The sequence below is a fragment of the Rhododendron vialii genome, chromosome 3a (assembly GCF_030253575.1).
Source record: "Rhododendron vialii isolate Sample 1 chromosome 3a, ASM3025357v1".
NCBI lineage: Eukaryota > Viridiplantae > Streptophyta > Magnoliopsida > Ericales > Ericaceae > Rhododendron > Rhododendron vialii.
Window position 1 is genome coordinate 8,190,170 of NC_080559.1, and position 27,929 is coordinate 8,218,098.

The 27,929-nt window shown below is 39.0% G+C and overlaps 3 protein-coding genes across 6 annotated transcripts; 1 reads left to right on the top strand and 2 right to left on the bottom strand.

Moving 5' to 3' along the window:
* Positions 1-1,797: 1,797 nt before the first annotated feature.
* On the bottom strand, positions 1,798-10,517 carry LOC131319183 (digalactosyldiacylglycerol synthase 1, chloroplastic). 2 transcript variants are annotated; one of them, XM_058349341.1, is made up of 8 exons: positions 10,050-10,516; positions 8,872-9,174; positions 7,168-7,200; positions 5,708-5,795; positions 4,014-4,498; positions 3,672-3,938; positions 3,168-3,517; positions 1,798-2,789 (listed from the first exon to the last, which is right to left on the bottom strand). In XM_058349341.1, exons 1-8 carry the CDS (start codon positions 10,383-10,385, stop codon positions 2,249-2,251), a joined length of 2,403 nt encoding a protein of 800 aa, XP_058205324.1. In that variant the 5' UTR covers positions 10,386-10,516; the 3' UTR covers positions 1,798-2,248. The 2 variants fall into 2 exon arrangements, with proteins under 2 accessions (XP_058205324.1, XP_058205325.1); XM_058349342.1 differs by lacking the exon at positions 7,168-7,200 and having other exon boundaries at positions 10,050-10,517.
* Positions 10,518-12,757: 2,240 nt separating this feature from the next.
* On the bottom strand, positions 12,758-26,496 carry LOC131319185 (phosphatidylinositol N-acetylglucosaminyltransferase subunit A). Of its 3 annotated transcripts, XM_058349346.1 has the most exons (10): positions 26,191-26,449; positions 20,460-20,617; positions 18,661-18,797; positions 17,099-17,671; positions 16,175-16,329; positions 15,030-15,120; positions 14,779-14,895; positions 14,583-14,686; positions 13,250-13,340; positions 12,758-13,152 (listed from the first exon to the last, which is right to left on the bottom strand). In XM_058349346.1, the coding sequence occupies exons 3-10, from the start codon at positions 18,778-18,780 to the stop codon at positions 13,066-13,068; spliced, it is 1,338 nt and encodes a 445-aa protein (XP_058205329.1). In that variant the 5' UTR covers positions 18,781-18,797; positions 20,460-20,617; positions 26,191-26,449; the 3' UTR covers positions 12,758-13,065. The 3 variants fall into 3 exon arrangements, with proteins under 3 accessions (XP_058205329.1, XP_058205327.1, XP_058205330.1); XM_058349344.1 differs by lacking the exon at positions 20,460-20,617 and having other exon boundaries at positions 26,191-26,496; XM_058349347.1 differs by lacking the exons at positions 18,661-18,797; positions 20,460-20,617; positions 26,191-26,449 and adding an exon at positions 17,852-18,043.
* LOC131319181 (uncharacterized) lies at positions 22,519-26,062 on the top strand. Its single transcript, XM_058349340.1, has 2 exons — positions 22,519-22,636; positions 23,020-26,062. Exon 2 carries the CDS (start codon positions 23,322-23,324, stop codon positions 25,860-25,862), a length of 2,541 nt encoding a protein of 846 aa, XP_058205323.1. The 5' UTR covers positions 22,519-22,636; positions 23,020-23,321; the 3' UTR covers positions 25,863-26,062.
* Positions 26,497-27,929: the final 1,433 nt, after the last annotated feature.

Consider the following 27,929-nt stretch of genomic DNA (forward strand, 5'->3'; position numbering starts at 1 on the left):
TAAAGTTAATTTCTTTAATAGAATTTCTTTGCATACCCATACTTTTTTTTGTTTGAATTTCCTTTTTCTTTTTTCTTTTTTTAAGGTGCTGCGTGTACTGAGAAAGCTAAGTGTACAAAAAGTCAATTAGATACATACAATAGGTGTGTATCCCATATAAACACTAGATATGAGACCCTCATCGATCGATTGTGAGTATGGAGCGGATTTGTTGGTACATTATTTTGGTACTCGTAAACGATTTTCATTTCTAACAAGAGCAAGTGAACATGTAAGATATAGAAGCGAAATGGGAGACATACAGCCGTCACCCCAAGTATCCTGGAAGGAAATTTTTTAGAGTGAGAATTACTAATATTCTGTTGAGAAAGTCTTGTGGGTATGCAGTCAAGTGCAACATGCAGGCACCCAGCACCCTGAAACAGAGCACATAAATTGTCTAAAGCTGGTCTCTGCTGCGAGTAAAAGTAACTCAAATATTTCAAGATTCAAAAAAATACTGTATAACCAAAGCAAACAAACAAACAAAGATTAGAAAGTGTAATTTTTTTTTATTTAATTCTAGTGCTCCCTCCGTTCCATAATATTTGTCCGGTCCGCAAAACGATGAGGTAAAACTAATACAATTTTTGCGGAAAAAACTCCAATTTTTTTCAACAATTCAGTAGATATCGATGAGTTCTTTAAATTTGTGGAAAAAAAATTGAATTTTTTCTTGAAAGAAATGCATTATTTTTTAGTCTTCATTTTACAAACCGGACAAACATTTTGGGACGGGAAGTACATAATTAAACCCAACTTTTCAGATCGTTCGTATAGAATCGTTCGTAAAGAATCTCTTTTTTTATTCAGAAATGCTAGGGACAAAGAAAATTTACCTCGAAAGTATCCCGAAAAGATCAACTAGTGGTTGAGATTCACTTTGATGTGTGTGACATAATCATCAAAGTGATTCTCAATCATTGATTGCTGTTTTCGGAGTACTTTCGGGATAAATTTTTTTTGTACCTAGCATTCCCCTTAAAATAAAGATTCCCTTATCGTTCGTTTAGACTCTGATTTTTATTAGTTTAAGTTATTGATAAAGATTCCCTTATCGTTTGTATAGACTCTCTTTTTTTCAAGGGAAAAAAAAAAAGAAAATGCAATTTTTAAATAAATAATTGGGTTAATGGGTGGGGTGGGGCGTGGCGGGTTCTAAATAAATGGATCGAGTTGGGTATGGGTAATTAGACTCATAACTAATGGGTTCTAAATGGGTCAATGACCCATTAAAGACTCAACCCACTTATAATTTACACATTTTGGCCTAAACCCGCCCATTTGCCACCCCTATGGAAAAATGGTTTTTTGGCTTCACCGTTGCATGGTTTTTATGTCAGGAGGTTGAGTAACTAGGTGGTAGCTGTGGAGTAACTAGGTGTAGCCATACACGGATTGACAAGCAGCAGCACCGGCAAAGGCGATCGAAAGGGATGCCTCAGGGGCGGCCAAAGGGCTTTTTCTCAAATACACCCACCCACCCTCTCCTCCGTCCGTCCCTGCAAGCACCCATCCCCAGAGAGAGAGAGAGAGAGAGAGAGAGAGAGAGACTATGAACTTTTACATGCAAGATGTGGCACTTGTAATCTTTTGCAAGTATTACATGCCAAACAAAATAACTGCGCAAAAGAATAAAACCAGACACTAACTGCCCAGATAGACGTTGCTATAAATAGAATACAAGATACTTCCTGAATACACCCAGAGAGAGAGAGAGAGAGAGAGAGAGAGAGAGAGAGAGCTTAACATGGAACATTGACATCCGAGATTCTGCATGTATATACCTAAAGAAAAGCATAGTCTGATACCAGCTAGACGTTGAGATACAAGTTTGCTAGAAATAGAAAAGCACACCTCAGTCAAAAAAAACTATATACAGTCAAGCATTACTTGAGCTTGTTGGCTGCCGGCTTCCATGTCACAAGTGCTTTTGAATTCTGGAGCCTCAGAAACTGCACCCACTTGTTCCTTCCCAACTTGTTTGACACAACTCCTGCTTATGCTTTTGGACCAAAAACAACTAACAGAACTGCTTAGGAAATAGTTTTGAGAACAGACCATTTTGATGCTTTTAAATCCGCTATACAGAATCTGCCTCTTCCATAATTCTTTTTTTTACAAACACCCACATGCTCCTATGTAGAGGATCTAACTGTGGTTATACAGTCAAAGGATTCACGCATATACCCCTAAACAAGAAGCCTATCTACCAGCCATATATAGGATTTTCTACCTGCGGAGGCAAGAGATGCAAGTCTTCACTATGCTTCATGTCGTATTCCCGTGTCCCTGGCATCGCCCCTGTACACCTCCTAAGGAACTCGTTCCCTGTGAAACAGTAGTGGGCAAATGCCAACCCTCCGTCAACCACTCCCGTCAAGTTAGGCATCGACACCGATTTTTTCATGATTTGGTGGTTATTTTGACTTGACTGTGAATCGACTTCTTTATCATTAATATTCAAGACCCTGTCAAGCTCGGAATACTGCATGAATCTCTGGGTGGCGGCTTCCCAAGATAGGTTGTATCGTTGTTCGGAAGTGAGCGGCTGAGGCTCATTAGCCATTGCTTCTCTCACCTTCGCAACAAAATCTTCAGGAGTACTGTAAGTCATACAGTTGGGGAAAGACCTGAAGAACTCGTTTGACGGGTGATCTGCACAAACAACAAATTTTCCCATTGCAAGGGCCTCGGCGGTGGCAGTGCATAGCACATCACTAACACTTGGATTTATGAAGACCTTGTATCTGCAAAAGCAAGCATAAATAACAAGAATATTAGATGGGAAACTTTCTAATCGCCCAAGCTTATTGGTTCCTCCTTCCTATATAAGGCCCTATGAAACATAGTTAATGCACCAACAAAGAAGTCGACTTGAATTTGAACTTTGTGTCTTTGGATCATGGATTTCTGGAGAGATCAATGGAGGGCTAGTAAAAGACCGATAAGAAGATAACACCGTGAAGAAACTAAACCTGTTTCTTTGGTTTCCTCAGCATTTCCTTTTCCTCGGTAAATCCCTCCAAAAATTCGAAATTCAAGCACAGCCCCCTCACCATATACATTGATAACATTTCATAAAACAAGTCAATCAATTTAGCATGACTAGTTCAAAGGTTATTTACCCATGAAGAGAATCATCAGCGTGGTCTCTGCCTTTCATGAAGTTGAGATTCAGATCTAACTTTCTAGCCGTGCTCTGAACTTCATGAGCATCCTCTCCATTTCCAAACACATCCAAATCGAAGCCATCGAGGTCTTTTTTGTGCTTTGCTAACAAATCAATCAGCTCCCGATATCCTTTCGCCCAAACCATCTTCCCCAAGAAATATGCTCCTTTTGTAAAGGCTTGCTCTCCACGCTCCCTTTCTGCATCAACTTTTTCGCCAATTTTCAGAAACTTGGGGTTCACACCATGAACATTGCATACTACAGACTTGGGTAAATCCTGGGTGGCAGCGGAAAGGCGAAGAACCTACGACAGATAACATTACCAAAACAGATTATGAATAAAATGCAAACCCTTCGATACAAATTCAAGACATAACCAACATTTAGTTTGCCATAGTGGAAATTGGAGGCACAACATATAAGCAATAAGAATACCAAGAGGTTCGTTAGGCTTATACCTTGTGGCAGTATGCTCTCATGACCAAATTGTTAATGTGCTTCACAAAGAAAGCTTGAATAGCGCCATTCTTCTCCCTCTTGATGTATTCTAAGTAATTTGTATGAACAATACCCACAACATGGTTAAACTTATCAGTCCAACGTTTACCATGATGGTACCAATTCAGGTGTTCTGGTTCTTCCAGGATAGCAATGTCAGCATCCTTCGAAGGAATGAACTGAGAAGTATCTCCGGCAGGCATTATACTCCGCCTTTCTTTTTGAAACTAAAAACAAAAAGATGCAACAAATCAGGCATAGTGAAGAAAATTATCCAGTAAAAGAGATGTAGTTGAACTTACCTTTCCTGGATAGAATGAGATTTTGAAATCAGTCTTGAAACCCACCCTTTCCTCAAGCCAGTTACGTATATAAGCCTCCTGTTCTTCTGGTGAACTGAAAGTGAGATTGTTCGGATAAACTAGTTCTTGGTCTGATCGGCAAAGCCATGGAACCAGAAGTGTGACATCTTGTTTTGCAGACTCAGACAAATAAGCAGCTCGAAATAGTGGATTTACAGCTGTTCCTGTCATCCATGGAAGACTAGCAGTTGTGACAATAGCAACATGCCTTTTCCCATTTGTCGTGTCATGCTTTGAGGAGTCAGTCCAAAAGCCCCCCTCATAACAATGCCCCGTACTTTGGAGGACACTGGCAATTCTTACATCCAGTTCATCACCAATGTTATCACTTTCAAGAATGGAGGATTCTCCTGCAGATGTGGAACGCAATAGAAGTTGATTCTTGCGTTTGCTGCATAAGCTTTCCACGATCTTGTCCGATATATCTGCAAATACAGTTTGAACACCAGAACATGAGTTATACTTGAAGCCTTGGATGTGAGGAAAAAAAATGTGTGCCGCACGACAACTAGGGAAAACTTAAGAAAGCACTTCCAATATCTTGGATCACTTATTGATGATGAGTGGGAGGTTGAGGATTTTGCCAAGCAAGCCAGATAGGCTTGTCATTCAGTCCAGGCCGGAGTCTTTCCATACCAACCCAAACAAACGGTACCTCTCCACTAATTTTGACTAAAAGCCAGTTTTAAAAGCGAAATTCTATCCCAAACTTGCTCCCCTATTTCTCCCAGCAAAATTTACAGTTCACTCAATTACTTTTAAGTTCATCAACGAAAAATGCCATTAAAAAGTAAGTCAAATCGATAATATTCAATCCATGTATGTTGGAACTTGGAAGTACAAGAAATCAAACGTGAACCCAGATACCAAAGAATTTACAAAAGATAATTACCACCAAAAGAAGCAGACATGGTAAAAAGAAAATGGAAACAGAAGCCCTAAAATTTATTTCAGCACTAGTCCCATGAAACAAATTATTTTATGCATAACAAAAGCACAACCCTCTAATCAAAATATGAATGTAGATAGAGAGATGGGGGAGCAAAACAAAATAATACAGACGCAAATGTGAGTAAACCTGACCTATCATTGATTATCTTAAACAGTTAGTGTCAAGTGTTGTTAGTTGGAGACAACAGGAAGCTGGCATCATGGTAGTTCACCTTGATGGAAGCAAGGTTAGAGCAGATGATTTCAAAAGCACTTGCATATTTTGGCTTCCTCTCTGGAATTGCCATTGTTTGGTGACAACCGTGACATAATGGTTGTTCAACTTTTTGAGAAGTTTATAGCCAGCAGATAGGTGAGAGGCAACCAAAACTTTGGCCTTGCTTCCTGGTTTAATATTTAGAAAGGATAAGGATAAGGAAAAATCGATTTGGTAATGTCAGGTTCGTAGAAAATTTTGTTTCAAATTACCGAAAACTTCAACAGTAACCAATCTTTATTCCTAAGAACACAGTGCAAGTTTTTGCAGTTCCCCAAGAATTTCAAACTAGTACAATTGGTGTAGTAAAGACCGACTTAAAGATGGATCATGTGACAGTGTGACAGATAGGAAAATTGAGCGAGTTATCATCAACGGAAATATTCATGACATACACACAAAGAGATATATGAGAAGAGTTAATCACCTCTTCTAATGCCAAGTTGATCCAAGAATGGCCGAGATTGCCTGACTAAATATGCAAAAAGTTCTGGTACATCTAGTGGTGGGACTTCCTGCATCAAATATATGCAAGGTAAAGCATCAAAATAAAATATTTGTACTGTTTGAATCTACAAGTCACCAATCTATCCAATCCAAGACAACTGTCAAATCAATCGCAAGGAATGCATACCACACCCTCACATATCAGATTCCATCTTTCATTCTCTTGATCTACGACAAGAATTTTTGCTAGAATAAAATAAAACCAAACAAAGAGTTCATTGGACAACACAAAGTCCACCAAAGAAGGATGAAAGCAGAAAATACGAAAAACTAAAGAAGGATGAACTAATATTCGCCATTCTCCACAAGAACTAATATCTCACCATTCTCCGCTCTAGAAACAATTTACAAAGGAAGCTCCTTAAAGGGAAAGTATTCTCATTCCCAAGATGAAGCTAAAAACGCATATTGTCCCACAAGCCCCTATGTCTTATAATTTATCCTCAAAAGATTCTTGCATTCTCCCTAACCATATACCCTACAGCCCTTCCAAAAACTACACATCTCCAAAGTGTTCGGGCCTTCTAATTCATCCCAAAAGGTCCTAAAGTCCAATATCAAACATAAGAAGATGCAAAACATAAGAAGATGGAACCACTTAGTATCTTTGCTAACTAAAATAATCTCCACCATACAGCCCTGGCCATAGGAATTAGGAATAACATACAAATAGATGGTTTTCTTTCCTATTCCCTCCTGGCTCCTGAGCAAGTAGGCGTCCTATGAATCATCTACTAGAATTTTGTTTCTTATGAGCCATTAATAAAGCAAAAACTTAATCATCATGTGGCACATTTTTCACTCAAAAAGAAACAAAAAGTGGTGTCTTCGGATCAATGATTCCACCAAAGAACTGATTGACAAAAAGTACTGCTAGAAAATGAATAAACCACTTTGCTATTTACATTAATATCATCAGCACTACCCATTTTTAAGATCATTTGTTTCACGATTGTTGAAATTACTAAAATCAGATTCAGTTGTGCTACCCTAGTCTGGTCGCACTGCATCCACCAGGCATCTCAAGGAGACCAGTTTGTGACATTGTCGGTACGGCTCTACTCCAGTGTTTTAAAAGGCGCGCGCCTTGGGGAAGGTTGACTCACATTAACTGGATACAATGAAACAGAGTATTGAGTCCATTGACAGAGAAGACAAGAAGAAGAAAGACTGGAAGAAAGAAAAGTACTTGATTAAGCCCATTAAAACAACAAAAACTAATATGCCACGGATATTTTGATAAACAATTGCAATTTTCTCCAAATCATAGCCATGAACAACGGTTGGGAAAAGAACTTCTGCTAACAGTGCTTATACAACCATCATGACATGGTTGAAAAACTCACAACGCGAGCAAAGCTTATAGGGTTCAACACAAACCTTTGACTCCGTAGGCTCCTTGCGGATTGCTTTCTGCAAAAGTAAATAAGGGGGGGTAATACATATAGGAATCTAGCTCGTCTTCAAACTTTCAATGAAACTGAAAGTGATGGCTGCTAACAAAGATAATAAGCAGACAACTACATATAGATGAAATTCCATAAGATTATTGCAAAGCATTTGCTTTATATCAGTAACCAATGGAAAAACTTGTCGCACATCACAAAAAAGTCATGCTAATATCATGTTTAGGACAGTCCATCCAACAGGAAATGCTAAATCATCAGGACATAAGTAGTTCCTTGCTAGCCTTCAAAGATTAACATGCCCCACTCATAGTAGCCACTAGCCAGCCTCGAAACAATATAATGAGACTATGAATGAAAAAGAAACCCAGATTAGTCCCTGTTAATATGGGGGTTTGGAGACAGAAGATTGGGTCCAGACCTAATCTAGGCATTATTCGCACAAAGTTCCGAATGCACAACCTCAAGGTTCGTATGTCAATTTTTAACAGTTATGGCATTATGCGTAAGAGTTATGTACTTAACAATTAAAGCATTTCCTTTTTATTATCCTTCCAAAATTCCGAGTTCAAATGAAAAGAGAGCTGTAACGCTGGCCTTCAGAAAACAACTAGTGCACTGTCTCTCACAAGGCTCTAGCGGTTGACTAGCTGCAAATAACTTATACGTGGTTGGAACTGGGATATCCAAGCATAGGACATCTCCCTGTTGAACCAACCATGTCAGAGATGCATTTCTATATAGATACGGAAGTCTCACATTGACTTTGTTGAACCAAGGACGAAAGAGAAAACAGTACAGAGTACCGACAACGTAAGAGCTATCGAACAAATTCCTAATATCAAGGATGAGAGAATCTTGAAACAGCTGCAACAGTGTTTTAACCCGAGTGCAGGCAACTTACTCTAAGGACAGAAGGAGATCAAATAGAACTAAAAAGGGACAGAAAAATCTCCTTCAAATCAACAAAGGAGTTCAATAAAATGCAAAAAACAAAACAAGTACAAAAGTGAACAACATATGCTTGACGGTGGCACCTCAACCCTCCAAATGATGACTTGTACTTCTCCTTAAAGAGACATCAAAAGAGGAATCCCACAACTCGACCTTATTTCATATTCATGCCCGCTTACTCCCGCTATACCATCCACAAGTTGAACAATTCTAACACAAACCATGAAGTAAAGCATGCTATGGCATTAGGAAAACGAACTGCACCGTAGTCCACTATCACGCTTTCTCACCACTGCACCCAACAGTCCCCATAGTACATGATACTGAGATTGAAGTCTCTAATCCTATTGCAATTGGTACTACTCCTATTTGAACTTACTTCATTCTTGAGTCATATAATCTCATAGAGTTACAAAAGTGAAAACAAAAGTATGTAAACGAATGGGGAAAAAATCCATGTTATCCGAGACAATTACATCAATGAAGGAAATCAAAGCATAGAAGGGGCCTGAACCAACAAAACAGCAAACAATTTATCCTACTTCGAAACCATCATGCAATACAACTGAAACCAAATGACACAACATCAATTCATTCTATAAACAAGTGAAAGATTGATTCTTAAAAAAGGATTTATTCGTCCAATCAGAATTCAGAAAACAAACACCGCAAAACAATCAGGGCATCCAGAATGATAAACCTATACAGCAAAGATGTAACATACCAAGCTTGACTTGACTTTCTCCACAAACTCACTGTTTTTGAGACTCTCGAGAATCTCAGAAGATGAACTCTTCCGTTCCAACTCCTGCAATCGTGTCTTCAGCGCCCGAACAGGCTCCCAATCCTTTAAACGACTTTCCTCCCACCTGAAGTCTGTAAACCCCACCCTCCTTCCCCTCCGTAACCTCCCCTTCTCATCAAAATCAACAGCACCCTCACTGTCCTCCACCTCTGACACAATCGCATTCCTAATCGCCGACAAGTCGATGCGAATACTTGCCCTAGGGCTCAATTTCTCCAGTACCTGTTAAGAAAATAAATAATACATTACCCCTCTCTAACAGCTTAACCTTCTTTTAGATGAGTTGATGGTTAACAATCTACTCTAGTATCATGATAAAAAAAGAACAGAAAGATCTAATATGGTATCAAAGCAAGAAATAGAGATAATAGATCATGTGTTTAAACCTCTACGCCTACCTCATATTTAAATACTTGCACAGATTTAACCTGCTTAGAGCATCTCCCGTTGTTACCCCTTTTTTTAACTCAAACTCAAAATTCGAGTAAAAGGCCCTCTAAACCCGCTCCACTCCTTCAACCTATTTGGAACACACTCTGCTCCTTAACTCAAACCTATTTGGAACCCACCCAACTCCTTAACTCAAACCTATACCAAATTGAGTTTTACTCGAATCAAATCATGGGGACTCCAATATTTACTCAAATTTGGCAAGGCTATTCTCTCCCTCTCAAATTCACAATCATGCCATTGATGATGCTTTTACCCAAATTTGTGCTCATATTTAGGTATTTTCTCCTTCTCAATTCTGCAATCATACCATTAATGAAGCTTTTATTCAAATTTGCGCTTGGATTTAGATTCGCCCACTGGAATTCTAATACCAAATGAAGCTTTTACTCAAATTATAAAAAGCTGAGTAAGGGCTGGAGATTCACTTAGAGGAGAGTCTGGCTACACGTCACCCTCTCACTAACACCTTCACCTTCTTCTTAGTTTTATAACTCAAGCCAACTTATGTGCACCTCGACTAATCCTGAGCCCAATCCCACCGCCCGCCTGGACAAATCCTGGGCCCAATCCCACCGCCCACTTGCGGGGAGCCCAATTAAACCTGGAGCAAAGAGGTTAGTTAGTGGTTAACAATCTAATAGTACCTTGCGGCTAAAGTCGGGCGACGAGTAGGTCCGTCGAAACTCGGACAATTTCGGCTTCAACCGCTTGACGAAATCGCTCTCGGACGGGGACGACCCGATGGCCGGGACGGCGAACGTGGATTTGGAGGCGGAGTGGAGGAAGTTCTCGAGCTCCCGGTCGAACGATGAGGCCAGGTCCTTGAACGAGTTGGCCCGGTTCTTCATCAACCGGAGATCGGCGTCTGCCGAGTCCCTCACCTCCTTCCATCCTCGCGAGATGATCGACGACAGCGCCTTCTCCGCCGTCACCGGCGCCGAGGTGGACGCGCGGGCCTCCGGTGGTTTCAGGTTTATCATCTACGGTATCGAATTCGTCGGGGTAGGGTTCGTAAGGTTTTGGAAACCTCTGGACCCTCTGTTTGTTCTGTGAAGAGGAGATGATGTAAGAGAGGGAGAAAATGTGAGGGCTGAAGGGAGTTGAGATTTAACGGCTAAGATATTGTTTTACGTGTCAAACATACACTGTCTGGTAGGATTCGTTTTCGCCTTGGGCTAGAGCGACCAGCGTAACAACTTTTCCTGTACTAGATCGTAATAGATTAGGAAATGGAAATTCTATAGTGCGACTTCCTGTAGGACATCCTCTCTCTTAGCAGCAAAAGGGCGGAAGCGACCGGACATAACAATCCTTCCACGGACATGATCATAATTATTCCAAATCCGAGGTGGGTCTGGGAAGGGTTTAAGCTCCCGTTCTTCTTAGCATTATCGATTTTTTTTTATTCTTATTAAAAAAAAATTCGCGTTTAAAAATTTTGGGCTAAATTTTGGTGCTCAACGAAAGGAATCGAAAAATTATGACTTTTATTCAATTTTTTTTTTTGGGAATATCTAAAGATTAGTAATATTCAATTTGGTTAAGATATGTAACAAGTAAATGAAGGAATTGATTTGATAAACGTCATATTTTGCAAGGGTCCATATTGTAAACAATTGATCACCTTGCCCACATAACACATCAACAAACTGTTCACCAACTATACTCAGGTGTAGGGGAATTGAGTGACAAGTCTAATTTCTTTCATTTTAAGACATTTGTATACCTTCTAAAGGGAGTACTAAAAAAATTAGGTTTAGCAATGGCTTCTCCAACAGGTTATGTCCATGAATTCGAGGAGAGAGGGGGAGAGTTTCGGACACGAGTGAAGGGTGGAGAGAGAAGCGGTTTGCCGGAGAAAAGGGAAAAAAAAAAAAAGAGAGAGAGAGAAAAAGGAAAGGAGAAATCAAGGAGGAAAGAGGTGGAAAGGGTTTAGCGAATTTTTCAACCTGCTATGCTCGATAGTCTTGCTTTGGGATCAACAGCTTGGGAATTTTATTTTAGACATCCAGTAGTCCAAAACATTGGCAGCTAAACCCGGGATGGAGGGAGACACATGGACAAATGAGATTCATGGGTGGTGACATGGAGAAGTGGAATCACGTGGGTGGGGTTTAAATCGTCCCGGTTTTTTAGAGTTTATGTCCGGATGTTAGATTTTTAAACTAGTCAAGCAAATTGGAATGGAGGGTAATACATGTGGATGACCACGATTGATGTTAGTTCAAGAAATGAATTTTCTTGGCCGAACCGTGCGTTTCACTTCAGGATGAACTCTTTGAAAGTTGTATCGTGTAATCCTGGCCGGCCAATGAGCATGCACGAATAAGAAGTCCGAATGAGTGAACGAGAATGCTGGCTGGGTGGTGTTTCTCAATGGCCCCTGTGTGGGCTGCCGAGAGTTTGAACCCACCACTGTTTGTCTCTTTGGTGGCTTCACCGTGTATTTCACCCTCCAGTCCTCTGAGTTTTCCAACTGTCCTATCAGTGGAAACATCTAGGATTTTCATATGGCTTATACTATCTCCTATCGTGACGAAAAATGAGACCTACCATGATCTCATTGGATGAGCGAAAGCGTTCATTTTGTAAGTTTGAAGGTGCATACGATTCATACAAAAAATCAAGTTAAGTAGGAATAGGTAAGAGCTTTATCAAATCGCATTGACCATAAGAAATGAACAGTAAGACACTGACCGTCATTTCTCTTGTGACAATAATGCTTCGTTCGGGTAAATATCCAATGAATTTGATTTTTCTACATAGATATGTGAAGGCCTAGAAAACAAACAACTGTAGTGGATATATCATTTTGAATCAGATAAGGATCACATGGGAAGATCCGCACTCAAGTGTAGTCATCTGTTGTCTTTTTTTTAGTATCCAATTTCGATTGATTCAACTCCAGGTCATAAATTACGAAATTTTACCATATATTTATGGTAACGGAAATGTATATATAGGGTTATAATTCACCCCGTCCAGTAAAGCCACGATTTCAACCTTAAATTTTTGTACGAGTACAATGTCCCGATTTGGTTATTAAACTTTTCTACCCCTCCCGTATAATCCAATATTTTCCACTACACATAGCATTGAATCGCTTTAAGCTAAAACATCGAGAATAAGTAACTTTGTTTTACGACAACAAACCACAACCAAATGATTGTTTGATCATGATTACGAAAAGCACCATATGATTCGTATTAGTATTCTATCAAATTGTCCAGTGCTTGGCAGTTTCCAAATTCTCCCAGTTCTCAGCTACCCAGGACCATTTATACCTAATATTATACATTCATTTTCAGATTACTAACAAGAAAAAGGTGCAGCAGAAAAGAAAAATGCATTTGGGGGAACAAGAAAAAGATGAGGTGTCAATCCTGAGAGCAAAATCATGTAACAGTAGGTCATAGTTCTTTTTGTTTCTGGTTATGGCTTAGCCAAAATTTTGCACCTATGACCTACCACAGACCACTGTGGCCCTTTACCACCTGAATCTATGAACATATTAGCCAAAAAAGAGCAAGAATTAGCAGAATCGCAAGACAAAGTCAAAATACGATTCCTGCATTTTGTTACATGTTAGCTCCCAGTTAAACGGTGAGTAGGCCAAGCAATCTAAGCGTTGACCCTGTACATGATGTCAAGCTTTACTCTTCAATTGCTATTGGCATCCCCCGACTTCTCTCCATGTTGACGAGGTGGTGTAATGATATCAGGTACCACCTCGATAGCCGCAGCAGGCTAATGAAAATTGGAAACACATAATTACCAAATAAGAAAATGATGTGCAGTATAGCAGCAAACTTGTTACAGATGAAGCCATACAAGATAGACATACCTGAAATACTTTCAGTAGATGCCATAACAAAAAATCAATGACCATGACCAAGCAAAAAAGCTTGCCGGCCCAGGCGCCACATGTGAGGTACCTAATCACAAGATCACATCGTTAACAGATCTTCAAATTGACTTTTGCACTAACAGAAATGTTGGAGACCACTATTGTCAAATTAAGACTTCTATCAGAAAGAAGATTGGTAGATATATGTGTGATACATTGATGGGCTATCAAAGTTCCAAAGGCAATCCGAGGTAACCAATGAGATGCTAAAGGCTGAGAGGGAGGTAACCAATGAGATGCTGAAGGCTCGGGGTTAGAGAGGTTTCTCTGAAGGAGGTTTGGCTGAGGGACACATGCCCGGCCCCCTGATGGCTGTTTGGCCAAGGGTCAACCTCTACAGCTTAGGGGACCAGACCTATGAAAGTCACGTATCATAGGTTAAAGGTTGTCTTTGTTGAAGCTAGCGAGCGAGATGCCACGTGAAGGTATTTAGAGGCTAGACAAGAAGTTGGTAACAGACACATGGGGTCTAGGCCCTAGGCCTGAGGGTTTACCATCCGGAAGTCAGTGATATGGGGGTTTCGTATCATGTGACCTCAGGGGTCACATGAGTGTAAGTGGTAGGTGAAGGTTGACTCTTAGTCTCAGGTTTCGGTGGGTAGGCATGATACGGATCTCAATGAAGCTTGACCTCTGGTAAGCAAATCTGCCTCTCCCTAAGACTGGTCTGAAGTCCAAACTCCTGAGAGGAGTTCGATCCTTCAAACGACCCCCTGAACTCAAGCTTCCATTCCACAATCCTCCTTCTGTCCCGAGCGACTCAGGCCTGCCTCCCGCTTGAGTGTGAACCTCTGGCTTCAGGGGTGGGTTATCCTTGCACCATGCCTCTGGGTGTCCTTCAGTTGGGATAGCCTTTGCTACTGAAAGTCACCTTATTTCCTTCGGATCTTAGTACTTTGTACCATGTACCCATAACATATAGCGAAATCTCCCTTCACTGACCACACTTGGTAGCCAACACTACGTTACTATTACAACCATTGGAAGTGATGAGCAAGTACTATCAGTTGTTACACAAATAGAGTTCAACATCTAATTGTGTCACTTCACAGAAAACTTTCACGGACCATGTCAAGTTCCTGACAGTATTAACGAGCATATTTCAGAGGATTGGATATCAGCAAAGTTTTGGTTTAGAGTAACCATGTCAAGAATGAAAAATGGTTCATACATCGCCATATGTGTCCATGGTAAAGGACTTCAGACTCCTTAAGCATGGGCACAGTTTGGCAAGACAGGTAATCCAAAAATGAGATATTATGACCCATACCGTGAAAGTCGTTCCAAAAGGTTTTGATTCGAGCATCTCAAAGCACGGTCATAGACAATCTCTGTCCTTTTAGCAACATCATGCCAACTGTATAATTTTTTCATCTGGCAGTAAAGATAAGATCCAAACATGAAAATGATTGACGAGCACATCTTACAAGTTACAACCAGCCACATATACACATAAGTTCACTCACGCGAAGATGCATAGAATGCGGATCAATGTTGGGAAGGATGCATATTGCCTTCTGGATTGCTTGTACCATATCAACTGGATCAGGTTTAGCTAGTACAATCATGTCCTCTGGTAGAACCTAATAATGCAGATCAGAAAATAGGAAGTGAGAATATTATCCAATCCTCTAAATGAGCCATGACAGCAAACTAATCAGCAAACAGTTAAGAATCCAATTAACTAGACGTAGCAAAAAGATCTTATGATCCATGCCTCTGGGACACCTCCCACGCGTGTACTGACTGTTAAGAGTCCACAACTTGCAGCCTCCAGTATTGCTATGCAAAATGCTTCTGTTAAAGAACTGCCAAAATAGACATACAAATCAGCTGAAGCCTGAAAGTCATTCAGAGAAACACACACCACGAAAATAAACAAGAAAACCAACAAAAGTACTTTATCAAGACTTGTGACTGAAAACAATTGGTGTGCATGTACGATATAAAGATGCATATCTGCAAAATGCACTTTAGCTTTCATAATTAGTGTAACTACTCCCTTCTATTATTTTTACTTATGTATGAAAAGTCGTAACACGAGGAAATGTCAGGAGCACTTGAGTTTGACAAATGAATTTCAAGGCCCAACTCGAAGCAAGAAATGCAAGATCACATCAAGCTTTTGCAAATGTATTCTATCTAGAAACATAAATAAAAGGTTGAACTTATCTTGTTCGCTATTTTATTGATCAATAAGCAAAGGTTAAAAAGGTTTTGTAAATATCAAATGATTGGTGAAGCTGCATGAACATTTCCCCACAGAAAAAAACAGAACCGAAAACCGAGATGAAAAGACTATAAAAGACTTGTACCTATTAAAACATATAAGGCGTATAATCGGGATAGACCTTACTTTGGCATGAGTAGTTGAAAATTTAGGTGAAATATCACTTATAAATTGCCCAGGGCTTCATGACGCCAACAAATTGTGTTCATTCAACCAACCTTGCTCATTCTTTGCAAACACCACATTCAAATTTTTTCAAATCATTGCAACGACAGTTACAACACCATGATCATACATATTAGAAGGTTGAACTTAGTTGTACGCTATATCAAACAAAGTAAACTGCTAAAGGTATTTAAGGTTCAAGTGATTGGTGATTCTTCAACAGCTTGATAATAGAAATGGAAGGTTGAACGTAGCTGTACGCTACTTCAATTATCAGACAAGTTAAATTGCTAAATGTTCGTCAATTTCCAAGAGGCAAACTAGCGTACGTGAGGTCTTGGAGATGGCTCCAAATCTGAAACCCAATTCACAATAAACGGAACTTGTACAGACACCACAGAAAAGCTTTTGAAAGAAAAACAAAAATGAACATGAATCGCAGCTGAAAGTTCGAAAAACCACAGTACCTGTTTAAGAATATATGGCCCGAAATCAGGACAGACCTTACTTTAGCATGTGGAACAGCACCTAACATTTCCACTCGATCTTGAAGAGAATTCTTTTCTCTCATCTCTTCTAGCCTCACCCTTTTAGGCCCATCTCCACCAACAATGAAACGAACCTTAAAATGTGCTTCTAGATGAGCTATTTGAATTGAAAAGAAATGGAGACACAGGATCACATGTAGAATAAATTACAAGTTGGTGAATAGAATATGAGAACGAAAAAGAAGAAAAAGGAACAAATAAAAGAATACACAAAAAGTAATATTGCACTGGAATTGACATCCTTAAATCTTTTAGGTCAAGGGTAACCCAATACCAAAAAGAGTTCCGGGCCCCACCGGTATCATTATTTAATGTTGTGGAAAAGGTTGAGATCACATATATAGATTCTGTACACAGCAAAATGCTCAGCAATTGTCATATCTCGTCAAAATCTATGCAAATCAAGCGATACAGTTCAAGAAACATAAAATCAATTAGAAACCCAAGGATTATGGAAAGGTCGTTCCAGTTCCACAAGCCAAAAGTCGTATTTTCAGGCATAGATAAGTAACACAATGCACACACAACCCCTTAATTTTTATTTGTTAAGTCTTGAATCCATATTATTTGACAAACTTTGTGTCATTCTTAGCCTTAGGTGTGAAATAAAACCGGTGAAAATGATGGGTTTGGTTTGTTTTCTCAAAGTAGTGGTGGCAGGTGGTAGCTGAGATTTGTAACTTTCCTCTTAATAGATTAGCAAAAAAAAAGATCCATGTTGCAAATGGACTTAAAAACTTCATTATAGCTAACCCCTTCTTAGGAAGAAAAAGTAACCACCAACAGCTCAAACATAGAAAGCATTTCTTATAACTACTCAATCTAATGTGCTAAATAACTCACATTGGGATGTAAACGGCACACTTCAGGGATAACTTCAACGAGAAGATCTGCGCCCTTCCGATAAACCAATCTACTTATCACAACAATAACGATCTCATCACTGCTGAGTCGTTTTGGAGCAGGCTTGAACATAGCTGTGTCTACTGCATTTGGTATTACGAAGACCTTCTCTGGCGGTAGCCCTGACCTTAGAACTGTGTTTTCCTTGCTTGTATGAGAAACACAGATGACCTGACTCACATCTGCTAGAGTAAATTGCAGCACTTTGTTCATGTGAATGCTACCCGCATCGGCAAAACCATAGAGTGAATGATCAGTAAACACAACTTTGTAACCCATAGTGCGTGAGTGCATCAAAGCTTCATGACAAAGAGTTGAGAAAGCTTGATGCCCATGCACCAGCGATATCTTTTCCCGAATGAGGATTGTCCTTATTATTGGAAGAGTTCCATAAAATGTGGGCAATGTGTTCTGCATAAGGAATGGTTTCCATGGTATGTAGTAGACCTTCAGGCCACCAGTCATATACCTCACCCCAGAGCGTTTTTCATAAGCATGAGTCATCACAACAACCTGCACAAAGTTACAATCAAGTTTGCTCAACCAGAAATCACAACAGCACACGACTAGACAGTAGACATGTATATGATGCCTCAACCTGGAAAACTGCACACTCTCCCCGTTCATTACTTTGTGTGCAGTGTCTCAATGAGAAAAAAGAACAGAGAAACAAAGGATTGTAGTATATCACACCTTGGTTACTCGATTCTAACAGCCCTTGCTAGCTTTTCCTAGCACACATCTTTGTCAAACCAACCGTTGGAGTTAACGTGCCTTACTAGCATGTAATGTTGTGACATCAACATTGCACATCCGCGGGAACCATTAAGTGCAAATAGTATACAAGACAAATTCTTGCTGGCCAAGTAACTTGGATTTTCAGCTTTTGATCCACAATGGTAGGCTTGCTTAGGTTACTAGGCCACCAAGTGGTGGATCGTTACAAAGGGTAGAAGAGTAAGGCTATACGGGCAGAGAATTCGGTGTAATCCATCATGTCCCCACTAATGGGATATTCTGCAGTTGGAAGTGACATGTTATCCCACATAGACCAGCCAAGAGAATTTCTTGGGCCACTTGGGTCGAGGGCACAGCAAGAACATTGCTTTTATAAGTGGAGGAGAATGTTTCAGCCCCATCCCACAGTTATCCTTGCACAAGATGAAAGTGGGCAAACTTTGAATAAATACAGAAGTTAAAAGTACACTTGCGTTTCTAGACATTACATTTATAATGAAAGTAAGAGAACTACTTCAAATTTCGAATATCATCCAGATTCAGTACCTTACTGATAAAGGACATTCACGAAAATGTAGCTTATGTGTACAGAGTATGACTATTTGCCAAATTTTATACGAACTTCCCCCAACTACATTGAAAACCAGGTAGTTGTCTGCTTGTTTTCGCGCATTCTGCTCGAACTAATATGGGGGTTACTAATTGCTAATGAGTTAAACAACTAGTACGGTACATCTAAACCATCAACTGATGCATTATCTGACCTTATGGCCAAGCTTAAGTAAGCACTGTGCCAAATAATAAATGTGACTCTCCACACCGCCGAAATTGGGAAAGAAAAAATCAGAGACCATCAAGATTCTGTGTTTCGATTGATCAACCATTTCTGATATCTGAAGACCTGCAATACACGAAAAAGTAAGCATAACATATAGTTTTTGTTTCTATGCAGAGTAAAAAAATAGGATAAACTAAGAAAACAACAGATTAGTAGTGTAACCAATTAAACAAACTACAGTTAACTGCTGCATGTAAACTAAGAACCATGTGAACTGATGCAAACATAGAAAATACCAGCTACAATCAAGTAATGCAAATATCACAGAAGGAATGACCAGCTTAGAATATAGAATACTAATAACATTTAGAACTAAAAGAGCACTAATTATATGGTGAGTATATGTGCGTACCTGATGGTAAAGAATCCAAGTGTCTTACCCAAATGTGGTAATTGTGTCACTAGCCTTAAGTCTTAAAAGAAACTTCTTGGAGGCGAATTGAAGAAAATGTTAAGTGCAGCTAACAAACTAGTCATCAGCTAGCAAGGAATGTACAGGAATCGTTATAGAAGCTAGGTAAAACTTGAGTCAGCAGCAAACAAAGTTACTTGTATAGACACCATCTACAATCTTGCCATCAAAAGCTAAGTGCTTCAGTTTTCTTTTCATTTTGTTTTAATTAAGTTTCTCTATGAAGCAATGACATGCCTGACTATCAGCTTTTTCCATGTCTGACAAGCCCAGGAAACGCTTGTCCCCACTGAGTCCACGACTTGGACACACCACAATGGGTGTCCAATTAATTCTTTCCATTTTTAAGTTGGGCCATGTTGAAGGTATAAGTAATAAAGTTGAGTTGGTGGCTAATAATCTAATATGGTAATAGAGCAGGCAATAGATCCTGTGTTCGAACCTCACCACCTACCTAATGTTAAAATATTTACACGTGTTTAGCCCGCTTATAGAGGAGAGCCTGAGTACATGTGAGGGAGCGTGTTGAAGGTATAAGTAATACAGTTGCCCCCTCTCTCTAACAGCTTAAGCTTTTAGATGAGTTGGTGACTAACAATTTAATAGGCCACACGAGGGACATGTTGGGGACATGCTTCGAGACACCTGACTTAAGTTAGACACGGGTGGGGACAAGTTAGGGGTCAATTTACAATGTTTACAACGTTCCTCAGGAATTAAAAAGGCAAAATTTGCGAATAAGAAAATAACCTAATAAAACCCTCATTTAAATTATAATATCTTGTAGGTAAAAGATAAGAATTGCAAATTATAACAATAGGTTATGTTGTGTATCGATATAACATTGATATAAAAATTAACTAAGCAAATTACAATGACTTGGATAATATTTTTTTGGTCTCTCCCCTGCCGTGTCAGTTTCCCCATCTTTTTAGTATTGTATTAGTGGCTGTGCTTCTTAGGTTTCGATCAATTAATGAAGAATTTTTTTGCTGCCTATTATTTGTGGATGTGTGATGCCTCTTTTCACAACAATGAGAAAGAAAAAGAAACTTAGGGAAAGGAGATAGAGAAGTTCCCTCATCTACAATGCTTTTGGTTCCCTTCAACCAATTATCCAACCTAGCCTTGATAAACCTTGAATTGAAAGGTCAAAACCCTTGACTAACCTGTTCAAACCATCTTAACCAACTTTTCTGGGCTAACTCTTACTTTAAACCATATTTTGGTACTGAAATTTGTAAGTCCCAGAATCATTCGACAATAAAACTGGAAAGAAGGGACATGTACTTGTAACTCGAGAAGCTACTCACTTCAAGAATAGCCACAGGAGGTAGCAGCTAGGATGATATCAAATAACTAGAAATCGACTATGAACGTTGCTTAACTCTGCCTGTTTCATGCTTATAGTCTTATCTTCTATACAGCCAGTTCAAGCCCGGACAAAGGAGAAGGGTTGTCCGTTAGGCAGCTGACAACAAGCACACAAAAGACCCAGTTAGATCCTTATGACATGAACCCGGCATTGAATACAGTGAAATGGAAAAACGATTCATGTAATTCTGTGACCAACCCCAATTGATTGGGACTTAAGCTGTTGGTTTGGCAGACTAGGGGCGTTGCTTGAAGTAGAAATCAAACTTTTTGTCATCCAACTTACATCTGCTGAAGCTTCTCTTTCTGTAATTATTTGTCTTGATAGTTGTAATTCTGTGACGTGTAATGTACAACGAAAAACTGGAAGGCAGGAATGGGTAAGGGAAGAGGGAAGCAACTTTTGTTGTTTGCCATGGTGAAAGGGCTAACGGGGAGAAATTCTTTTCGGCGCACCCAAATTCAGCTTCCCAATATTGGACGGACATATTGCAAACAATCATGAAACTATACAATTCAATATAACCACTAACACAAGCGGGCATAACAATTAGTCAAGGAAAAACACCACAACATTAGTGCAAATAACCGTGCAGGCACAAAACAACATAATGAAAACCAATTACTGCATAAAATGAGCATGCGTATAAATCGAAAAGCAGACTCCAAGAATTATTCAAAACAAATGACTGAGTTTGTAGGCATAGAATCTATTTGAGTACCATCTCACATAACAAAAGTACAAAACTAAAGCACCACTCAAACAGTCGAACTTAATCCATCTTCCAAACTGCCTCTTGTAGATCAGTTTCTATCTTTACACTAGTCATCAGTCAACTGATATCTAATAAGGATGGACCCTATGCGATGGGGAAAATAACTCATACAATTTCCTTAAAATCCTGAACACATGATCATTCAACTTCTTTGCAGGAAACACACAATAGAATAATTCAAAGGAACAATGTTTCTTTGAGGCATCATCTAACACCCCCTCTACCAAAGTCATATAAGAGCATCCAAAAAATACACAAACACCAAAAAATAGACCATATATGATATATCTGTCCACATGCCTAGAAATGAAGAATGCTTTCATACATAGTATATAATATGCATGGACTGAAATGACAAATCAGTGCCCTGTTATGGATATAGAGAGCCAAGGGCTTGAAAGTAGGGCTACAAACGAGCTGAGCCGTTCACGAGCACCTTGAGGCTCGGCTCATTATGGGCTCGGCTTGGCTCAGTAGTAAACGAGTCGAGCTCGAGCTCAAGTGTTAAGCTCGAGCTCAAGTGTTAAGCTCGTTTAGTTATCGACTGGAGCTCGAGTTAGTTGTACCTCGGCTAGATTATAAACTTGGCACGTTTATAAAGCGAACTCTTTATAAAGGCTGCTGCAGTAAACGAGCTGCGCTCGAACACCTCGAAAATAAATGAGCGGAGCACGAGCTTGATTATTTCGGCTCAACTCCGAGCTCAAGCTAAGCTAGTTTTGAATGAGTCACGCTCGACATGTCAAAGCTCGGGTCGGGTCGTTGCAACCCTACATGAGAGGCTTGTAGCAATGAGATAAGATTCACTGTTGTTCAACTCTTAGATATGCACATATACAGGGCCGGCCCAACCCCAAGGCCCACAAGGCTTGGGCCTTGGGCATCCCAAAAAGGTCAAATTTTAGGGGCACTCCACTAATTTTTATATTTGGGCTTGACTAGAAGTCTTTTTGGCCCAATAGAATGGAAAAAAGAGGCCCATTCCAATTAAAATCTGGCTGTGGCCCATAGATCCAGTCAAAGCCCAAAAAATGCTCGGTGGCATTTTTGTAAATAAGTGATCTACATGGTTTTTAATTGAAACCCTTCCTCTCAAACATTTCACCGGCTCACTCTCACCCAAAACAAAACAAAAAATTAAAGAAGAAAAAAAAGAGGGGAAGCTGAAATTGATCTGGAAGACTGGAACGGACGATCGATTCCCACCCTTCTCTAGTTCTTCACTTCTCTGTGTTCGACATTTTCACCAAACGAAGGGCCGAAGACAGAAGGGGGAGCTGCCGAACTGGGATTTTGGGCCGGCCTTGAGTCTGTGTCTGTGTTCGAGATTCGAGCTCGAGGTAATTTTTTTTCCGATCGGTGCAGCGGTGCTTTCAGTTTCAAGTTTCAAACTTTCAATAGTATTATAGTAGTCAATACTCAATACTCAATAGACAATAGTTAATAGGTCTCTCACTCTCTTTGAAGTTTGTAATGTAATATAACATTAATCAACTAATTTGAACTGGGATTCTAGGAAGGTTCGAAGCCCGAAAGGCACTGCCGGCTGCCACTCTGTGTTGAACTGTTGAAGTAATGAAGTTTGTAATTTAATATTGCTTATGAGAACATTGAGAAGTGAGAATCTCTTTAATTAAGTTTAGTTGATTAGTGATAGTGATATTAGGGCTTTTTTTATTCTCCACTTGATTTGCGTTTAAGATTATTGGAAATTGAAATGCAGGACCAGTATATACTACTAGGTATAATATACACTGCGGAGTCTTAAAGTCCCATTCGCTTGCGACTTGCGAGGCTTCAAATCGGTAAGTATTCTCTTCTTATGCAGAGCCCTGGTTGGTGGTGCTTAAATTTGTACGTATGTTGTTAAATGCAGAGCTCTGGCTGGTGGTGCTTAGATTTGTGCTGATTTAGTTGACATTAGTTGGTGTGCTTAAATTTAAAAATATCTGATTATCGGTTAGTGCATCATTAATAATAATGTTATAAGCCTCTCTTTTTTTTAAATTCTTACTTAGGTGCATCATGCCTAAACGTCAACTATCTGGTCATCAGAAAAGAATAAAGAAGCAAAAGACTGAAGCATTAATAAATTCTAAAAAAGGGGCTATTAAAAAGTTCTTTTCAAGCAACGAAAATATACAAAGCTCAGTCGAAGAACACGAAAATTTGGTGATTGATGTCGCTAAAAACTTGGTGAATGAAGAACAAGTAGAAGAAGAATGTGAGGATTTGGGGGATGAGGAAGCCTATCAATGTGTCAATGAGAGTAGTAATGAAAGTTCGAGGGATGTCAATCCAAATGAAGACTTGAATGTTGAATGCGCTCCTGTGAACATTGATGATCCATGTAATTGGGATAACATGGATCAAAAATTAAGGGACTTATTGGTTGAAAGAGGTCCCGTAAGAAGAAATGGTGATGCTACCTTTCCTAAGGATGACAATGAGAAGAGTAGAGATTTCTCTTCTGTGCACTATATTCGCCATTTACCCAATGGAGAGAAACATGATAGAAAATGGCTAGTATACTCGGAGGCTTTGAATAAAGTATTTTGCTTTTGTTGCAAATTATTCAAGAATGAAGGAAACAAGACTCAATTGGCCAATGATGGATTTCAAGACTGGAAAAATATTGGTGATAGGCTTAAAAGTCATGAAACTAATTGGGAGCACCTCACGTGCATGAACAAATGGATTGAGTTGGAGAGAAGATTTCAGAAGAATCAAACAATTGACAAAAATGTTCAAGAACGAGTCATTAAAGAGAGGGAACATTGGAGAGGGGTATTACTGAGAGAAATTGCTCTTGTGGAAGCACTTGCGCAGAATAATCTACCATTTCGTGGAGAAAATGAGAAGATTTACCAAAGGAATAATGGGAATTTTTTATGTTTTATTCAAATGATGGGAAAATTTGATCTAGTAATGCAAGAGCACTTGAGGCGAATTGAAAAGGGTGAGATTCATAACCATTATCTCAGTCACAAAATCCAGAACGAGTTGATACAGATGTTAGCGGCAGAAGTGAAGAGTAAAATTGTTGCAACAATCAAAGACGCTAAATATTATTCAGTTATACTTGATTGTACCCCGGATGTAAGTCATGAAGAACAAATGTCCCTTGTCATACGATGTGTGGATATTTCAACAAGTCCAATAGAGGTGAAGGTGAGTGAGTTCTTTTTAGAATTTTTGAAGGTGGATGACACGACGGGATTGGGGCTATTTTGTGCACTTCAAGAAGTATTAGTTAGCCTTCAACTTGATATTGGTGATTTAAGGGGACAAGGTTATGATAACGGCTCTAACATGAAAGGGAAAAATAAGGGTGTACAAACAAGGGTACTTGAAGTAAATCCAAGAGCATTCTATACCCCATGTGGCTGCCATAGTCTCAATCTTGTTCTTTGTGATATGGCCAACTCTTGTTCTAAAGCAAAAACATTTTTTGGAGTGGTACAACGTCTATATGTGTTGTTTTCCTCTTCAGTCCAACGGTGGGCAATTTTAAAGGACAATTTGAAAGATGTGAAGGGTCTCACGCTTAAGACATTGTCACAAACACGTTGGGAAAGTCGCATTGAAAGCATCAAGCCGATAAGATACAATCCCTCAAAACTAAGAGATGCTTTGGTAGACTTGGCGAACGACACGACGACAGAGTCGATAGCACAAAGTGAAGCTAAATCCCTTGCAAAGAACGAACTTGAGAGTTTTGAGTTCTTGTTTGCCATGGCTATTTGGTACAAGTTGTTGTTTGCTGTTAACATTGTGAGCAAGTTTCTTCAAAGTGAAGACATGTGCATATACCTTGCTATCGAGAAGTTAAAAGGCCTGATTGATTATTTTGAGAACTACAGAAAAGTTGGTTTTGTGGAGGCAATGGTTGATGCTACGGAAATGGCGAATGAAATGGGGATTGAACCTAAGTTTGTTGAAAAGCGCATCATTCAAAGAAAGAAGCAATTTGATGAAGATGTTGCGGACGAGGTGACACACTCTGCTGAAGAATCAATGAAAGTGAATTACTTCTTGGTAATTGTGGATAAAGCTCTTTCTTCCTTCAAAGATAGGTTCCAACAATTTGAAGTGTATGAGAAGAATTTTGGTTTCTTGTTTGATTTGGAAAAGGCGAGTTCGAGTGATGAATGCTTGAAAAATCATTGTACCAACCTTGAAGAAGTTTTAAAGCATGGCGGGGTTTCCGATATTGATGGGAGAGATTTGTTTGTAGAGTTGAAATGCTTGAAACAAGTATTGCCAAGGGGAGTGCAGAAACCAATTGAAGTGCTCAATTTTATCAAACTTATGGCGGACTCTTTCCCAAATACATGGAATGCGTATAGAGTGCTTTTGACTATACCGGTTAGTGTTGCCTCGGGAGAAAGAAGCTTTTCAAAGTTGAAGTTGATCAAAAATTACCTTCGATCAACCATGTCACAAGAAAGACTAAATGGGTTAGCCATGTTATCAATTGAAAATGACTTGGTGAAAGAGGTGGATTATACTAATTTAATTGATAGTTTTGCTTCTAGAAATGCAAGACGAGTAATATTCAAGTGACACTCATGCGTTCTTGAGATAATATGTATTTACCTATTTGGAGACTTTGTATTTTGTGTTCGTATATAATGATTAGTAGAACTTTATATTGATTTGGCTTTTTTGTATTGTGATTGTTGCTGTAAAAATTGTTAAGTATTAACTCTTTAAGGGCACACATTTTTTTATTGGCCTTGGGCACCCAAAACCCTTGGGCCGGCCTTGCACATATATGTCTACACTTTGGCATAATATTAGAGGAGCGTGTTGAAAATAAACCCACGTACATCGCAAGCCATTAACAAACATTAAAGCGCAGCATAAAACTATTGAGCTTCGAGAAACTTACCAACAACTAGTAATGACAATTACTTCACAGTGTAAAACTGCAACTCCTATGGGGTTGTATAATTGGTTCTATACCCATATTATGGCACCAAATATACAACTAGGAGCTCCAATGGGGATCGGAATCTGTGAGTGAGATCGGTATTGGGGTCGGAAGGAGATCGAGACTGGAGTGAGATCGGTGTGGATGAACGGGAAGAGAGAGACTGGAGAGGGGATTTTTATTTTTATTTTTGCTATTCGAGAGAGGGGATTTGGCGATAGGATTTGGTGATGCCTGCTCGAAAGAGAGAAGGGGAAGGGGGGGGTGTGTGTGTGTGTGTAAAGCGAAGTTATAAGTACACTTCCCTAACGAGAAGAGCAATTAATTTTCCCTTAATTTTAGGGCGCCGCTATTCGCAGCCCTCTATTTACTCCCGTAGCCCACTAAATTTCGGTAAATGATTGTTGAAAATCATAAATAACATTTCGGTAAATTGTTGTTGAAAACAAGATTATATTTCGGTAACTACATGTCGAAAATATGTTCAACTTTCGGTAAACAACTGCCGAACATGCATTTTTGGTAAACATCTGTTGAAAAAAATATTATATTTTGGAAATTGGACGCTGAAAATATATCTCAATTTCGGTAACTAACTGTCGAGTATAATTGAAAATTTTTAACGGGCTATGAGAGTAAATAGAGGGCTGCGAATAGCAGCGCCCTAATTTTAATAAGAGAAAATTTCAAAATAGTATCAAATCTTTCACACAAATTACATATAGGTATTTGATCTTTTAATGTTATTAAAAAAATATCTGACCTATTTAAAACCTATCTTTTTCATCCGCTATTAATTTTTCATCTAAAAACAGGCGGAAATTCTGAAATGGCCTACACCTGACCATTTGGAAGGAAACCAATATACATTTTAAAAGAAAAATACATTACTCTACTGATTTCTCCCGCTAAAACCCACCTATGGGGCCATGAAATTCTAATAACAACTACTTTTACTTTTTCTATAACTTTTAGTTTTGTGAAAGTACTTTTTGTGAAGCTGCATCTATAATGTTATAATTTTGCAGTAGATAGTATGTATTTTATGATTTTATGTTTTAATGTGTTTTGAAAAACTTGGCTAGTTTGGACTTAGATGAATGTAATATGTAGTAAGCCGGTACTAGTACTTTGGATTTGTATGTTGTCCATAAACTGGTTATGGTAGTAAGTTGGTACTGCTATTTTGAATGAGCATTTGGTCCATAAACTAATTATGGTATTAACTTGTTATTGTAATGGTTGGTTTGTTATGGGAGTAATGCTTATAAGGCTTCATCTCAGTTATTGTAACTATTTGTTTTTGTTGAACTGGTTAGGCCATCCACAGTGGTATAATCAAATGTCAATTGTTTTTAAACTTAACAATGTTTGTGCAAAAGATGACTCACAATGGTATAATCAAACTTAGCAACATCCTTAAAAATAATCAAATTTTAGGTTTTGGATAACCAAAACTAGCAACATTTTTCAATAATCAAAAGCATTTTTAAGCTTTGGATAACCAATTTTAGGCTGTGGACCCCTTATTTTGTTTATAGACTAGAAGCGACCATTGTGAACCTTAACATTGGTAAGCTTAACAACCTCTTAAATGAATAATCAAAAGCTGATGTGTCAACTTTTGGTTATCCATTTTTGGTTATACCATTGTGGATGGCCTTATTGCACATTTTAAGGATTAAATTTGTGTGCCA

Coding starts and splice junctions, on each gene's coding strand:
- LOC131319183 (XM_058349341.1), bottom strand. CDS start 10,385: ATGATAAACCTGAAACCACCGGAGGCCCGCGCGTCCACCTCGGCGCCG. Junction 3,939..4,013: donor TCTCATTCTATCCAGGAAAG/GTAAGTTCAACT, acceptor TTTTGTTTTTAG/TTTCAAAAAGAAAGGCGGAG. Junction 3,518..3,671: donor TGAGAGCATACTGCCACAAG/GTATAAGCCTAA, acceptor TATCTGTCGTAG/GTTCTTCGCCTTTCCGCTGC.
- LOC131319185 (XM_058349344.1), bottom strand. CDS start 18,780: ATGGTTGATCAATCGAAACACAGAATCTTGATGGTCTCTGATTTTTTC. Junction 15,121..16,174: donor GGCCATATATTCTTAAACAG/GTACTGTGGTTT, acceptor CTATTTTGGCAG/TTCTTTAACAGAAGCATTTT. Junction 14,896..15,029: donor GCGTGGGAGGTGTCCCAGAG/GCATGGATCATA, acceptor CTGCATTATTAG/GTTCTACCAGAGGACATGAT.
- LOC131319181 (XM_058349340.1), top strand. CDS start 23,322: ATGCCTAAACGTCAACTATCTGGTCATCAGAAAAGAATAAAGAAGCAA.